The 17,796-nt window shown below is 39.3% G+C and overlaps 1 protein-coding gene across 2 annotated transcripts; it reads right to left on the bottom strand.

Moving 5' to 3' along the window:
* Nucleotides 1–4,209: 4,209 nt before the first annotated feature.
* Nucleotides 4,210–17,537, bottom strand: GTF2H2 (general transcription factor IIH subunit 2). 2 transcript variants are annotated; one of them, XM_009927330.2, is made up of 15 exons: nucleotides 17,239–17,536; nucleotides 17,073–17,150; nucleotides 16,322–16,358; nucleotides 15,603–15,689; nucleotides 14,697–14,747; nucleotides 14,176–14,230; nucleotides 13,241–13,346; nucleotides 12,127–12,217; nucleotides 11,873–11,960; nucleotides 11,216–11,323; nucleotides 9,974–10,037; nucleotides 8,983–9,086; nucleotides 5,495–5,597; nucleotides 5,153–5,192; nucleotides 4,289–4,732 (listed from the first exon to the last, which is right to left on the bottom strand). In XM_009927330.2, exons 1-15 carry the CDS (start codon nucleotides 17,292–17,294, stop codon nucleotides 4,613–4,615), a joined length of 1,188 nt encoding a protein of 395 aa, XP_009925632.1. In that variant the 5' UTR covers nucleotides 17,295–17,536; the 3' UTR covers nucleotides 4,289–4,612. The 2 variants fall into 2 exon arrangements, with proteins under 2 accessions (XP_069633432.1, XP_009925632.1); XM_069777331.1 differs by lacking the exon at nucleotides 5,153–5,192 and having other exon boundaries at nucleotides 4,210–4,732; nucleotides 17,239–17,537.
* Nucleotides 17,538–17,796: the final 259 nt, after the last annotated feature.

The following is a 17,796-nucleotide window of genomic DNA, read 5'->3' as shown; positions in this document are numbered from 1 at the left end:
GGTAATGAGAAATAAAACCAAATCCCTCCCTTCTTCCCAGGCACAACTTCACTCCCGGATTCTCCACCTAACCCCCGCAGCAGCGTAGGGGGACAGGGAATGGGGTTTAGAGTCAGTTCATCACACGTTATTTCTGCCGCTTCATCCTCCTCAGGGGGAGGGCTCATCACACTCTTCCCCTGCTCCAGCGTGGGGTCCCTCCCACGGGAGACGGTCCTCCATGAACTGCTCCAGCATGGGTCCTTCCCATGGGCTGCAGTTCTTCATGAACTGCTCCAGCATGGGTCCTTTCCACGGTGTGCAGTCCTTCAGGAGCACACTGCTCCAGCATGGGTCCCCCATGGGGTCACAAGTCCTGCCAGAAAACCTGCTCCATGGGCTCCTCTCTCCACAGATCCGCAGGTCCTGCCAGGAGCCTGCTCCAGCACGGGCTTCCCGTGGGGTCACAGCCTCCTTTGGGAACCCACCTGCTCCAGCGTGGGGTCCTCCACGGGCTGCAGGTGGAGATCTGCTCCACCGTGGACCTCCATGGACTGCAGGGGGACAGCCTGCCTCACCACGGTCTTCCCCACGGGCTGCAGGGGAATCTCTGCTCCGGCGCCTGGAGCACCTCCTCCTCCTTCTTCACTGACCTGGGGGTCTGCAGGGTTGTTTCTCTCACGTGTTCTCGCTCCTCTCTCTGGCTGCTGTTTCTGTCTGTCCCAGCAACTTTTTTTCCTTCTGTTATCACAGAGGCGCTACCACTATCACTGATGGGCTCGGCCTTGGCCAGCAGCAGGTCCATCTTAGAGCCGGCTGGTATTGGCTCTGTCGGACACAGGGGAAGCTTCCAGCAGCTTCTCACAGAAGCCACCCCTGTACCCCCCGCAACTACCAAAACCTTGCCACACAAAGCCAATATACATTCAGTCATCACCTCTGTTACCTTAATAACATGGTTTCTACAGGTTATAAACATTTGTTTTCACTTTATTAAGAGATAAGGTAGAGTTGGTATAAACAGGTGTATTATTAAATCTGACTTGCCAAATTGAGACTTCTGCGAACTCCGATCGACCACTGCCCTTGTAATGACAATAACAAGTATCCTGAAGCGTTTGCAACCAAAATAGAGGCAAAGAAGAGACATAAGTAGGTGAGATTTGAGCAGGATGACACAGGTGATTGGCAGATCCTAAAAGCTTCATCTTGTAGCTTAAAACCTAGAATGGCCTCAGTAAATCAACATGCCTCTATCATCTCAATTCTTCCATCTCAAAGCCATGACCGAATGTTGCTAACACATTTTGAATTTCTCCTTAAATTAAGAAAAAAATCAGGTGGCAAAACATACAATGCCAAATGGAAGATGGGAATTATAAGTGAGAAATAGAAAAGAAAAATCAAAGCAAGTAATTGTTTTATTGCAATATTTTTAAATTTCAAGTGTTTTCAATATAAGTAGTGACTAGCAGGAATTGCATAATCCTTCAGGAAAACGAACTTGGATCTCATCATCACAAAATGAAATTAATTTGGCAATGAAATTTATTGCCAAACTCGTACCACCAATAGTTCTCTCCAAGAAAGTGGTATTATTAAATGTCTGGTATTTACACTAGTCTTCTCAAATATAGCTTATCTTGTAGAAATAGTAACTTTTTGTTGTTACTAGTACTGTGGTAAGACAACCATAGGAAATACTTTACTATGTGATGGTTCAGAACACAGCAAACATGTCTACAGTTCAGCTCCCTATAGTCAATTTCTGCTCCCCCCACCTCCCAAGAGCTTTGCTTTGTTTTCTCACATAATTGAGGGATCTTAAGAGATTTACATTTACCAAATTCATCCTTAAGAAAGTGATTCTAAATCCATAATCTCCAGCCTGCTGTTTTTACTTTTTCACTGGCTATAAGAATCACATTCCCATCTCATAGGAAAATGTGTGCTCAACAATTTAAGTGCTTTCAAATGCCACAGAAAAAACTGCTACAAAAGTTGTATAAGTCTTCAAGTTCTATCATATTTTGAAAAATTACTTTCATGAATTGCACTATGGGCACCACATTTATTTTTCCTAAATACGGAAACATGATTCTCATTCAAATTTGATGACATTAAAAAAAAAAAAATTCATCTACTCTCATTCTTTCAGCCAGGAATCAGCACAATCCAGTAATGCTTCAGAGTTAGTACTATATGGCATTTTTTCATCAATTAGCTACATCAGAATCTAGAATTAAAACTGTTCCTCACATTGCATGAGACAGACCAGGATGCCACCTAAGTTGTTCAGGAGTTGTGGTTCTTACGCCAAACTAAACCCAGACATTTCTTTTACTCATATTTTAATTAACATATTTTCAGCACTTCCAGTCTTGGAAATTAGTTATAACCATTAATACAGATGATAACTTTTATTCCTGCAAGGAAAGTATAATGGAGAAGGAAAGCAAAGGCGCTCACCTTTCTGAAATCCCCTTCACTCGACATGGCAGTGCGCTCTCTAGTCTCACTGTGCCTTTCAGCCTCAAACTTCTTGCTATAGTTGTGGCACCCACCACAGGATGTTTTTGTCTTTTCATCTCTTCCCTCAACACTTAATGTCCAAATCTTCAGGAAGCAGAATTTCTCACAGGCCTGCTAATAACCTCACTGACCGACTAATCTTGTGGCAGATCCATAAATAAGAAAATACAGGACCAAGAATTAAGCAGGTTGTAGCTTCCCACAAGCAAAGGAAACCTGAGATCCAGTGAATCACAAAGAGTACAGATGAAGGAAGCATTTCCTCCATGCTGCTTTAAAGAGGAAGGCCACAGCTGAAATTCTTTACACATCAGAGAAATGTTGCCCCGATACCGATTTTTCAGGACCTATTTTGAACTCCTCCTATCCAATGAGAAGGGTGAAAAAGTACAAGCCAAATTATTACTCAGACCACATGCAGATAATGGAGTATATGGCCACAACTTCTACACAGCCTCTACGTCCAAGTATGTTATTTTGGTATCTAAAAAGAGAAAAAACTAGAAAAGATTTGAAGTGGTTTGACAAAATCTTTTTTTCCATTAGGAAATGCTGATTGTAAAGATGAAAATAGTATCAGAAAACATCGTATCAAGATGTTGTCACCAGTATCAGAATATCTAAAAGACAAAGGCTTAGGGCATTCCTTTGGCTTGGAATAGCCTACTAGACCACACCAAACCCCATGAATATGTCCTTTTTCTGCTAATTTTTAGGATACCCTTACAGTAATAGGCACTGCAATCACATGATAGCACAAAGGGTTTATAGGCATTGTTTGACCCTGCACAAAATGAAACACAGATGCCGAAACAGTTATTTTTCTGACAACACAGTAGAATTACTGCATTCTAGCCAGCCTGCAGGCATAAATAGTAGAAAAAGCACAGAAGGAGCTATGGTAACAACTGAGAATTTTCATATTTAAAGGACTTGAAATTAAAACTATCTGTGAAAACTGAAAAGTAGCATGTATTGTTTGTATGTGGTGAGTGTGAAAAACAGGGAACTAACATATGATGGGAGTTTGCTTTTTTTGTTTGTTTGCACTTTTAAGATTCAGTGGTTAGGTTAGATTATTGCTGTTCCTAATCTGACAACAAAGCTCACAATTTTAAAAATTAAGTCAGATGCATCAGTGTCTGAGTTACTCTGGATGTATTACAAATGTCACAAGAGGACTTCAGAAGACCAGATGTAACATACTGCTTTAAACACTGCACCATCACAACCTCCTCTTACTGAGGTGTAGCACGTTACATTCTCACAAGTTCAAACTGCAATCACACTTTGAAGAGACACTGTAAAATGGCAAAGAGTGTCTTGCACTTGTCTCAGTTTTCATTCTTCAATGTTCAGGTAAGGACACGTGCTTCCCCTTCTTCCCCCACCTTATTGTCTGTTGCTCTGGGGGTTTAGCCAAGGACAGAAGATGACTTGCAGTTCTGGCAATTCATTCTAGCCTCAAAACCAAAACAGCACCACTGTCTTCAATACTATCACCATCAAACAATAGTTTGTATAATTTCTAAGAGCTGTATTTGAGTTGCCTTACTGAAGGCCAAAGTGAATAGCCCAAATACTTTGAATTAATATTTGAAATGTCCCCCAACTAATTGCTCAAAAACATCTTTTGTTAAATTCTTACAAAAAAATATTTTGATCTATATAACTCCACCATCCACCAAAACCAAGAGCTAATAGCAATCGATATATAAAATATATTTTCAGGGCTTGTTTTTTGAACAAAAAAATGAAACAAAGATGAATCACCACATTATCATACAAACCAGTTTTATCACTTTCACATTTACAAATATACATGTTACTCACAATAGCATTCAGAAACAGCCAGAGCTTTTCAGACAAGAACAAAGAAAATAAATCAGATACAGGTAATTCAAGAATATATGAACAGTAAACAAAATCATTAATACATTAGGTAAAAATTAAAAGTTTGCTCCCAAGCCAGTGTTCATCCTTCTGTAATCATCTACATCTTTCTTGTTTTGAGATGCCTCAGTGAAAGCTATGGCTGAATAAACAAAATAGATTTATGCAAGAATGACATAGATATGACAATTTCTAAGAAGAGATTACTTCATACAGGTATGGGAGCAGGGTGCTCGTGAATACAGCCAGGACAGCAGTGCAGAGAATCATGAACAAACAAATCGCATTCCACACAAAATGCATTCTGACACACTTTACATATGAAAACCTGTGTGGAAAAGATAGGAAACCAAGTCAAATTAGAAAAAAATTATCACCATCATAGCACTACAGTAGGGCAACAGTTGTGTCATCAAGACAGTGTAAAGAGACTATATTGCTAACATCACAGAAACCCAACTGAATTGAAGTTTCTAACAGCAAGTATGTCCAAAGGGCTGAGCTCAAGTGACTGTAGATGCTTTCAAATGGCTAAGAGTGGAAACTTATTTATGCAACTTGCTAGGAAATCCCTTCCCGCACTTTTACAGGCTTTGCAGTCTAAAAGGCATGACTAACAGACAACTCTAGTTAACCATGAGATAAACTTCCACAAATATTTTTCTGGTCTTTAGAAGACTATACCAAAGGATCATCTCTACTTCTGACACCCCTCAATGCAAATTCCAATGCAGTTCAACATACTTACACTTTGATCTTTCATTTCTCCCTGGCAGCCTTGACAATACCTAAAAGCAAAATTGTGTATTTCAACTGAAAAAACAGTCAAGGTTGTGTAAAACGGTGTTTAAAAAACATCCCATACACAGAAACAATTTATGGCAATTTTTTCAGCTATTCAACTGAACACACATGGTAACTGTTAATGGGAACCACAAATATTTCTTATTGCCTGAGGTGCCCCAAAATGCCCAAACATTCAGCAGTGTCTCCAGCAGCAAAGAAGCTGCTGCCAGCTATTCTTACTTCTGTGACAAAAAAATTACAGGGTCCACAAGTACACACATTATCACAAATATGATTTGCATACCGTTCCCCCTGATATTCTGCCAGGGGGACTTCCTGAAAGGCATCCAAAGGAAACAAGTGATGGTAAGATCGAGCCAGGTGAGGTGCAGACACTAACGTAAGACCTGCGAATAAAGAGACCTCAAAATTATTACAAGAGAAGACTCACTGAAAAGCTTTTCTGTATTAAACAAAGCAAAAAGGAAAAAAGATTTTTTAATTACTCAGTGGATCCGAGCTTTTAAGAATTAAAAAACAAAATTATTTGTTAGCTTCCATAATTCAAACCTGTAATCCTTTGCAGAATTAAATCCTAATATAAAGAACAAGCAAATCATCTGAATTTCTAATCTAAAGGTTTATCTCAGTCTTTAGAAGTACAATTACAATGCAAAGTTTTAAATTTAGCAAGTTTTTCATCCTCATGCCATAAAAAAAATGCAACCATAGAAGAGTCTTCCAATTAAATCTAAATGCACAACTCCTCTCTGGCAATGACAGTTCTGCTGTTTCACATTACCAGTTAAAATGGTGCCCAACTACAAAACTCTACTGCAGCCTGCTATAATACTGCCAAAGCCAGACCATAGCCCTGTTTCAGCTAACACAGGTCTGCTGGTTTTGGTTGGGATAATTTTCTTCATAGTAGCTTGCACGGGGCTGTTTTGGATTTGGGCTGAAAGCAGTGTTGATAACACAGGGTTGTTTTAGTTAATGCTGAGGAGTGCTTACACAGAGTCAAGACCTTTTCTGCTTCTCAGCCCACCCCACCAGCGAGTAGGTAGGTTGGGGGGGCACAAGAAGTTGGGAAGGGACACAGCTGGGACAGCTGACCCAAACTGGCCACAGGGATATCCTGTATCCTGTACCATATGATGTCATGCTCAACAATAAAAGCTGGGGGAAGAAGATGGAAGGGGGGACATTCAGAGTGATGGCATGTCTTCCCAAGTAACTGTTAAGCATGATGGAGCCCTGCTTTCCTGGAGATGGCTGCTGATGGGAAGTAGCGAATGAATTCCTTACTCTGCTTGGCTTGTGCACATGGCTTTTGCTTTACCTGTCTGTATCTCAACCTGTTAAATTTTCTCACTTTTACCCTTCCAATTCTCCCTGTGACAGATGCACTCAACCCCCCTTAACCAAACCAGCAGCAGTTTGGTACAGGCTCCAAAGGGGGTAAAGGCCTTAGCTGTAGCTGGGCCAAGAACTCCTCTAGGAAACCCACAAAGGAGCAGAGTGACATAGTGAAAGTTGTGGGTACAAGGAGTCTCATGCATACCTCTCCCATTGTATGCAATTTGACTATGACCCAACCGCTTTATCCCATAAATACGACAGCCTAAGCAAGCCTTCTCTGAGCTACCCCTGCAAGGCAGCATGGGGGTGATCTCCAGCAAAGAGATCTTTTACCAGCGACAGATTGTTGGATGAGCCCAATTTGAATTCTCCCTGGATGGCAACCAGACTGCACACCAGGCAACTCTCCCCTTGAGCAGGGATGCCTCTCAATATTAAGAAATACCAGTCATTTAGCTTAAATAAGTAGGTTTTAAATAGAATGAATTACTTAGAATTACAACGTTGTGTGATTTAGTATGCCCTTCGCTTAGCTTTACATACTTAGCATGAGCAGCTAGATTTACTGAAGCCTTAGGCTGCAAGCTGTAAACTTCCACTTAGATTCACTGAACATGTACCTAATTAGTCAAAACAGGGGCCTCCACAGACAGGGTAAATCAGGAGACAAGGAGGCTTCAAGGCTACAACCATCAAGAGCACTTGCAACTCAACAAGATAACTAAAGGCCTGTCTGGAGACAGTGAAGGAATCCAATGAGTCAGAAGGTGTCAGGCCAGAATCACTACTGGATCAAAGGGTGCATGGAAGACATGTGAAGCGAGTGTGAAGAGTGTGTGAGGGGTGGGTGAATAGTCTATAAGGGTATAACTGCACAGCAATCTCTTTGTTTAGGTTCTTCCTTCATCTTCTTCTCCCCTTCCTTCTGTCCCTCCCTGGAAGCACCCAGCTGGAGCTGATCCTGCTGCTGTACCACTCTATTAAATTATTTATTTTTATAAGACTCCATGCCTGAGAGTCTGTTTCAGGAAATCAAGGGCTGGAACTTCGGAGTCAACTAACACCAGTTGCCTGGATGGATTGGTGATTAATAGCATGCTAAACTTTGAAATCCTAACCAAGTCATATGAGGGTTTGATTGTGCACATATAGTCTTTAAGACATAAAGCACCAACCAAGTCTGAGACTAAGTCTGGATCCAGCCACACCTGGACTCCTGAGTTTAGAAAGCAAGAGGGTCCATTCTGAAACTTGTGACTCCATGGGAGTGTCTCCCTTACCTTTTTGCACCTCTGATCTCTGTGCAAATAATGGAAAATCGATTCTAACTCAATTTTCCTTTGTATGTTTCTCCCACGTAGTAAGCAACAGAGTGAACCTTGCCATTGAACTCTGTTATGTCCCACTTTCACAGATTCTTTAAATGATCTAAAACACTCATCAATGACACTCCCTCATCCCACTGTGAGGCACTGAGGGAGGAACTGTGTTGGGCTTATTTGCCAGCTGGGGTTAAACCATGACAACAGTTTAGCTGGGGAACAGGCTGGCACAAACTTCTTCATTGCTCAATCACATGCCATGTAAACCTCCAAGCTCTTGTTCTGCTGGCCGCTGCAGCTGTAGAGAACCTGTTGCTGACGCATAGCATTTCTCCAGTTACACTATTACTTTGCTGAAATGAGACTCAAGCTGATGTGAAAACCTTGATACGAAACTAGGACAAGGTGATCCAAAACTAGAATTACTTCATCCTCTTGCCAAATACACGCATCTTGATAACACCCATCACATTTTAGTCCTATGCCTGTAGAAGCTAAGAGCAGGACAGCTGTCGCTCACACAATATTAATACTATAAAAAATGCTAATCCTCCCTCATGTCCTCATTAAGGGGGTGTTGGAGAGAGGTACTGTTGGTTGCACAGTCCATTAACATTTGCAAGACCAAAGGGCTTCCATTTACGAATTTATAGCCTTTCATGTGTCACTGTGCAGCCTGCCCTTGAGTTCAACTTTAAAACCTTTCATCTACATACTCCCATAGGTGAGGGGGCACTTCTGTCCTTTTACTCGAAAGCACTCTTTATCTTCATGGCCTGGCACTAAGGAGTCTGAAACATTGGTGTGTCTGTTAAATCAACATTCTTGAGGAAATTATGTTCATTCATATGTGAATCACCCTTTTTCCCCCCTTTGCTTTAGGGCTTTTCATTTATAACCTTATACTGGGGAATATGATAACAGCTTTACTGTTACAGGTATAGTCCTGAAAGTCCCTTGTATGAAGCTGACATCCCCGGACACAGGACTGTAGGCTTCTTAAAGCAGAGCTGGCTTTCAATTCCTAAGTATAGTTGATTTTTTTCTACCCCTTCACTCTCTTACCACTAACTCATAATTCATCTGCTCACCTTTTCTTGCTACTCACCACAGATTTTGCATTCCACAGGAAGTTCACAGTATTTGGCTCTGCACTGGGGACAGAAATACCCCCCCAGCGTAAGACCCGGCTCACTGTTGTTTTCCAATTGCCTAGAGCAAAGACAGACAATTTAATACCGAACAGATAACACCATACTACTACATAACTATAAATACTATGTAATTCTCACAATAAATAGGTTTAAAAGTTTCAGTAGCTTCCATGCAACAGTTCCACATGTATAGAAGTGTCAGAAAGCAATTGATAGGGTGAGATATCAGTAACCACATCTTCCCACAGAAACAGAACAAAGACCAAAGTTTCCCAAAAAGGAGCCCATGTATCTTTAAAAAATAGTTATGAAAGAGAACAGCATTAGTATTTCTACTTACACACTCACAAATATTCTGTATTGACTTTAAGATGCGTGTTAATACCTATTATTTCAAACAGCTGACACCATTTCCTTCTGAAAATTCAGACTCCCTTATCACTGCTGAAAACTATGCTTCCTTTCATTGAAAAGAGCTCTGGTACCCTAATCAAATCAGGCTCTATTTTAAACTTCCTTTTAAAGTCACATTAGTAAACAGATAAAAAATACTTTATTCCAGATAATACCCATCATCCTCATCATTATCTTTACAGTGATAACAATACTTGAGTCAAGAAATGCAAGTAAAATTGGTAGCAAGTACTTTAATACCTCGTACCACCCTTGTGTTCTAATTACTGCAGAACACAACTAAAAGCCATTTACTACGTACAAAAAATTTTAAATGTAAATTTTAAAAAGCATATTTAACAGAGGTAACTATGGCCACATACTGGATGGAAACAAAATTTCTACTGAGAAGTCACAAGACATACTCACTATTTTTTTTCATGTTATTTTGCAGTATTTTCACTGGGAAGCAGATTTTCTAAATATGATTAATTATTATTGAGTTCTAATCAGCTCACTGAATTCTAATCAACTCTAATCAACTCTACTTACGCCATACTAAAGGATGGCTTTGCATCTTGATCAGATAAAGAAGCAATAGTATGCTGAGGAAAACCTGAAGATAAAAACATCCCATATTACAAATTTTAAACATGCAAGTAATCTTTCAGTTTCTTACTTCAGTGGAGAAGTTCAAAGATTATTCTAAAGATTAAGGCCTATCTCTTTTTTTGTTTGTTTGTTATTACAGGAGAAGTAATACACTCTTATTAGGTATCAAATTCTTCCTGGAGGTCTCTACCTACATCAACCAACAAATCCCTTATTGTATTTCCCCCAAGCGAAAAAAATCTTTTCATAGACCTCACATTAACCGAAGCTCACTGGAACCCCCTTTTTGCAGAATAGCTAAAAAGAAAATGATGTGTGCAATGGTAGGAAAGCAGAAGGAGATCTACATGAATGTTCACTTGAACAATGCTTTCTAATTAAGGGGAAAATATTTTTACATGCACACAAAGCGTATATTCACCTTCCAAGTGCAGTATATTACAGATGAGACTATAGCACGTTACAGAGGCTGTAACGGATACCATTCTTTCTACCACTTATTTTTTACATGTCAAGTGGGCAGTTAATTTTTCCAACTGCTACTCATGCTTTACCTATAAGAAGTGAATCTCTTCAGTATTTAAATCTACACACAAAAATACATACATTCTTATCTGTGAAAACGGGTGGATGAAAGTGAGAAATCAATGCTCTAATTCATGGCATTAAAGTTCCTATTCTGGTTTAACTCCAGGCTTTAAATTTATTGAGAAATACATCAGGAGAAGAAAAGGTACCTAATCCATCTGTTGAAAGAACACCACAACATTGCTCCTAACAAACATGTACTACATGGCCAAACAGATGGCTCTTACAGTCAATTCAGCTTATAATAGTTGCCTTCTGCAGGGAAAAAAACAGAGGGAGAAACAAAATAGGTTTTTATCCTTCGTTTCTAAGTATTACATTTATACCTATTAATGTACAAACAATATCATTCCACTTTCTTGTTTCCAACTGCAGTTGAGTAGTAATTTGTCTTATTTGTTTTAATTCTTAACTTTATTTAAAAGCTGATTATTTTCCAGGAACAGCACCAGGAAAATTTATATCTATTTAGCAAAGTAAAAGTTAAAATAAAAAAACATAATTGTGCAATGTCTCTAACACAGAAAATGCAAAGAAAGAAAAAGACAAGATTCACAAATCTTGTACCAGGACTTTAACAAAACCATATCCTACCCATTCGAATAAGGGAGCACTCAGAGCTTGAACTGGCAGGTGGAGGACTAACATGATACATCAGCAGTTCCTTATAATGACTTTCATCTAATATAACGTGGTATGTTCCTGTCATGAAGAAAGAAATGCCTTATGATTATGAGCAGATAAGAACACAAACATATTCTCCAAATGACAGAAAACAACTTAAGTAAAAAAAATACAGCCAATCCTGTTCCTAAAAAACAGTCCAGTTAATGCTACTGAAGATGACAAGTTTTAAAATTAGTAACACCAGAACGTTTAATTAGATATGAAGGCCCATAGCTTTTTATCCAACATTACACTATAGTAATGATATTGTAAGAGTTACCACTGTTGTAATTGATATTAACGTGTTACAATTAAGTTCTACATCACATTTTTTTTAAAACCTAGTGTTCCATGTAAAAAGCTAAGTATTTCTTCTCTCTAGAGATGCAGCTACCAGTTCATAATAATTTCACTAAATACTGTGTATTTTGTAGATTTGGGAAACCCTTAAATTTTCTGCCAGCACAACAGAATATATTATCCTTAAATATCAAAATGCATTGATGCATATATGACAAAATTAGTTACTTGATTTTAATTTTAAACTTGTATTAGTAGTATAACTACTGAACTTCAGATACATACCACCAGTTTCTCGGGCAAGTACTGTACAAACTCGAACTTCAGCACTTAAGCCGATGATAGATACTCTGATCTTAACTGCTTTTAAGCACTTCAAATGGAAAAAGAAAGCATACTCAAATTCATATTCAGAACAGAAAACAGTAAAAAGGTTCAAAGTTATAAATGAAAAATAATTAGTGATGACACTGCAACTGTCTGGTTTTAGTCTAACAGCTTGGATGTTCAATGCAGTAGTCACAACTTCACTTCTGTACCTTAATTAGATCATAGATGTTGGCTGGATCACATGTCGTCAGACTGCTGAAGACTATCAAAACCTCTCTGCTTGTATGTCCTGGCACATGCCTAAAGAAAGTATATAGTTAATTTACTTCTGTACACTAAGCTACTTGTATGCTGAAGTTTCCAAGGACTTCAACATACTTAAGTCAGAAGATGACATGATATGAAGTCCCCTACAAATTATAAAAGACTGTGGCAAGATCCTTCTTAGAACACCAGAATTTCACCTTCCAAAAGCCAAACCTTTCCAGTATCTAAAATACAGTACTTGATTCTGTAGTTGTTATCTGATTGTTTGCTCTAATGCTTAAGTTATCCCCATACCTTCTCTGTACTCTCAGAGGCAAAATTCACCTTCAAACTAGCAACACTGCAGTAAGTCTTCCTGACTTCTTAAAATAAAAATCTAATCAGTTTATAGGTGTAAATCCATTACTTTTAACTACTGTCTTTTAGTTCTTAATGGAAAACTCTCTTCCAATTAGTCATTCAAATAATTTTATGACATTGACTACTAGCTTTGTTCTGCCAAGTGTTTCTAGCTACAATTATTTGTTAAAAGTCTTCCACAAATGTTTATCCCATCTCAATACTTCACACAGCAAGAGAGTTTTTTTAAAATCTGTCCTACCTGAAAATTTACCTTTCTAAAGAATGCCAAAACTCCCACCAGATTATCGTGATTCAGTGCTGTTTCTTTTCCTTTTCTCTTAGCATTATTAACCCCTAACTCTGGCCTCTCTCATACCTTAGCCCTCTAGTAAAAAATAATTGCACGGTCTTTCATCACTATATTCATACACGACATAAAATCACCTACTTTAAAATATTGTTGCTTTTTATAAGCAGCACACCTCTAAATAGAAGCATCTTGTCTTAGAAAATTAAATTCTGCACTGCTAGCATGTTTAACTTCTTAACAGTTTGTATTGTGAGATGACATAAAGCTGCCTTTTAAAGACTCAGGTCAGGACTATGCAAGATGCTAGTTGTAAAAAATACTGTCTCTGCCTCTCCAAAAATTCAATATCAGCATTATACTGATTATGGAAAACAAAGGAAAAAACCCTCCATATATATACTAACTTTAAAGTCTGCATCGCCAAATTTAAGGAGTTATATAGAGATGGCTCTCCACTGCAGTTCATATCCACTGCTTTCTTCAGAGCAGTTACGTGCTTCTTTGAGTTGCCTGTAAGTGAAAAAAACAATTCACCTGAAAAAACAAGTTAAGAGAATTGAAATATTTAAACTATATATTTAAAGAAGCATACTTGTACAACAACCACTTTCAAACTGTAACTTGTATCTCTATGTTTCTCCTTAGAAATTGACCTCTTGATCAGAATGTAGAAAACAATAAAACAATATATTAACAGAAAGACATTTACCCTACAGGCACTCAATTGTTAGAAACTTTAAGAAGTCAAAAAGAGTAAAATAACTGTTGCATATCATTAAGCACTCAACATGACTGTGAAGTATCTCACAAAGTGTTTCAGCAGAAACAGAGTTTAATTTCCTCCATTATCCTCAAAGTACTGTTCAAGGATTGATTGATCCTCACATTCCTCAATAAAGTTGCTCCAGTTTTACAGGTGAATAAAAAGAAAAAATTAAGATTTCATATCTGAAGCAACACAGATTGCTAGTGACAGAAGGCAGGAACCAAAGAAACCTTGCTTCTTGACATCAGATCAGATCTCACAGAGCACGCAGATGTTGTAAAAATACAAAATTAACAAAGAGGGTGAGAAATTAACTCTAGGGGAAACAAAACATATTTTAGGTGCAATCTGGATAAGACTTGATCATGAACAAGCATGCAATGACGATTCTAGATCAAAACAGATCAAAGTAAAGACTCTGGTTTCAGATAACTTGCAGTAACTTCTCTTTTAAATTAAAAATACTATGTTAACGCTACTTCACTTTCAGCAGTGTCATCCAGGTAGAACTTGTAACATCAACACAAGAGATAAAAACACTTCCAATTTAAAAAAAATACACTACCTCCCTACCTGAAAGTTCTGTCATTTTTTCAGCTCTTTTACTCTTTGTTACAATTAAGCCAATCTGGGAAAAAAAAAAAAAAACAAACCAAAACTTTTCTTAGCAAGTTTAAAAATAAGTTGATATACAGTTTTGCTATATTTTGCCTAATACTTCTTTAGGGATCAGAATTACTTAACTATACAAGTTTTCTTGTAAGTGTAACGACAGGAGCACAATCACTATGCATCAGTTAACATACATTCCTGTATTTCCCATAGTTTTGCCACGAGGTACGAGAAGAAATCTTCTAAAATTCTAAATGCCTGAAAACAATATAATTAGTCTTCTGTGTTTGAATTTATGTTTCGGAAAAAGGGAAGAGATGGGTTCTTATGTTCATTAGTTCAGGCACAAACAAGAATTTCACCAAACTGATGAGGAAGGAATGGGAAGGAAAACATCAATTGAAAACAGTTTATTAGATAAGTGTTAAAACTAACTTTTAAAATTGTTTTCAGTTACTTGTTTCTTGCATGATTCTACATACCTGACTAATAGGATTTTGGTCAAAGTACTCTTCAACAAAATATTCCAATAACTATAAAGAAAAGTTAAGACAGTTAAAAACTACATACAGTTTTATTTCACAAGCATTAAGCAGGTGGTACTTGCAAAACATCCAGTATCATTTAAAGAAAAATAAAAAGTTGGGGAAAAAAAGGGGGAATGAGCCCTTCCTTTCCATTCTCCTTTCACCCTACCCCTTCCATCCTTCTCCTTCCTCCCATGTTACCAATGCAATGTAAATTTCAGAAACTAGCCACCACTTATTTTATTCACTTCATATATGGTAAAGTTCTAGATTACTGTTGGTTCAAATCAAAGTTTGTAATACTAAAAATACTAAAAGCATCAATCTGTACAAAATTATCAAACCCCGGGATTTCAATGCTTAGTGTTATTAAAGAAGACCATATAGTAGAAGATGTACAGTTCAGGTCCTCCACAGTCTGGAGCAGCAATCCAATTCAACCCCTGTCTAGCATCCATTCAAACCCAAATTCATCAAAACACAACTGTAAGAAAAAAAAAATTCTAGATGTGCAATGAAAGCATGTTTGTTCTTTCATCCCTTATTACGGGCAACACTTCAGCTTAATTTCCACATACTTTTCATACTGTGTCTTTCCATAGTACGTCCTTAGAAAATGTTTTTACTCTACAGAAGTACTCGTGCAAGGCAAACTAATGTCACACAGATTTTACTTTTTAAAAACTAGGAAAATTACAGACTAGAAACAGGAACAAGGGAAAAAAAGTAGGGATGAGAGGAGAGATGAGGCTATGCATGTAATCTAGTCACAGGAGACTGCCATTCTTTTAAAAGCAAAATGGAACTGGTTTACAGAGAAACAGTGGATTACTAAGAGAAAACTTCTGAGTACAGAAATACCTTCAAAGTGCAGGTAAGTCTGTTCGGTTTTAAATCTTGGTCCTCCATAGTTCTTGATCCATCAACAACCACATAAAGGTGACGCATCTGCATTTTCACCATAAGTGATAATCACTCACAGAACAAGTATTTAAATGAACGGTTCATTATTCCATTTACTTAAAAAAGCAGCTACTTCCTCCCTCAAACTGGGAAAATTCAGTATACTGAGCTATGCAATCAACAGCAACTGAAAAAGTAATGCATTTTTTCCACTTCTCCTTCAAAATGAAAAAAAGACTATCTTGAAAAATGCACACTGTTCCTTTCTGCTCATAAGCTACAAAATACGCATAGTTTGCACCTTCACCTCTTCACCTGAAGACCTCAGCGTTGTATAAAGTAATGTTGTCATTTACTACTCATTTAAATTATGCCCATTTTTCACATGAAGAAAAATTGACAATGCAAGTGTGTATGATCTGACTGCTGTAGCAAAATACACCCTGATACAGCAAACATGCCAAACCTCCACCACTGAATACTCATGCTTCACATCCCACACTGGCAATAAACAAAGAATGTTTTTAAAAAAAAAAAAGTTTGGTGGAAAATGCAAGCTTTGGTCTCAGGCATGTTGGGTCACCAAAGCTGTATTTCAGATTAGGCATACCACCTTCAAGTAGGTGGCATACCACCTTCTGGACTCAAGACAGACAAGGGTTAAGACATTAACATACCATTCCAAGTCGAACTTGTCCATGGTGTTCATAGAGTCTAATAAAACACAAAAGGATTTAAGTAAGATGTAAATTAATGAATGGTTCCTAAAGCAGAAGTCTGGAACAAGTCCAGTACCAGCAAATATGAAGCAGTAACAAAACACAGACACTTATTTACACTGAAAAAAAGACAATTTAATTACAAACAGATTTCATGCCTCACAGAAAACAAACAAAAACTATTTCTTACTACCGGGTTCAATGGAACTTTAAAATTTTATCCAAATTTGAATATTTTAACATAATCTGAAATAAAACAAATCTAGATTTTATCTAGCAATTTTTCTGACACCTGGAAATACAAATCTGGTGCCATGATACCAAAACCCAGCTTGAAGCACGATTTCTATATTAAAAAAGCGTTGAAGGATTTTTCTCTAAGCAGTGCGCATTGCAATTACAGTGCTCTGCACTGTGTGTCATCAGATCAAGACCTCGCCTCTTTAGCTAGGCTACATCTAGGCTATCAAGGCTGTATACATTCAGTCTTAGGATTAAAGGTAAAAATACGTTTTACTATTTTTCTGGCACAATTAATAAGTAGCAGGCAAGAAGCACGCATCTGGAGCTCTGAAGAGGTAAGGACACAAAAATATACTGCAGGTGTGCCGACATGCTTACTCAACCTGGAGGACCCAGTTTCAGAATGATTAAGCCCTTATAACTGACCAACCAGTAGTACGCGGAGGCTTGTGGTCACGCACAGTACCTTTTCCTCTTCGCCTTGAAAAGAATGTCGTCGATGGTGGCTTTCAGCGATCCGGATTCATCTTCTTTAAGAATTTCCCTACGCAAAACAGACTGTTACTGAGCCGAAGGGAGGTTTTCCTCGTCTTTCACCAACGAGGAGGTGAGGAGGGAAAGGGAAAGCCTACCATGTCCTTTCGTAGCCTCCCTCCCAGCGCTTGGTCCGTTCGGGTTCGTCATCCATCTCCGCGGCTTGGCTCTGCCGCTGCGGAGGGCAGCGACGGCCGCGCTCCTCGCGACACCGAAAGCCGCTGGCCCCGGCCGGGGAGGCGCAACTCCCGCCTGAAGGGAAGCCCCGTTACAGTGCCACACGCCGGGTGAAGGGGCTGCCAGGCGGGCCCGGCTCCAGGCGGGCCGCCGGCGACTGGCAGGGCTGAGGGCAACCGAGCCCGCGCCTGCCTGCCTGCCTCCCTCCCGCCCGGCCCAGCCGCCCCACCGCGCCCACCGGAAACGCCGGGGCCCGCCGTCTTCCGCCTCGGTGCGCCGCCAACGCCCTCCCGGCTGCCGCCCGCGCCGCGGAGCGATCGTTCCGGGGGGAAGGGGCCGCACCCGCCGGCAGCCCGGGGCCTGGCCACCCCTGGCAGCGGGGGGCGAGGCCGGACCCGGTGGCCGTCACCGGTAGTGCGGCGCTTAACTTGCCCTGAGCTTCGAAATGCTCCGAGAGCGCAGCCGCCCAGGCCGGTCTC

The sequence above is a fragment of the Haliaeetus albicilla genome, chromosome Z, assembly GCF_947461875.1.
Source record: "Haliaeetus albicilla chromosome Z, bHalAlb1.1, whole genome shotgun sequence".
In the NCBI taxonomy this organism is placed as follows: domain Eukaryota; kingdom Metazoa; phylum Chordata; class Aves; order Accipitriformes; family Accipitridae; genus Haliaeetus; species Haliaeetus albicilla.
This window is presented reverse-complemented; position numbering and strand designations above follow the sequence as displayed.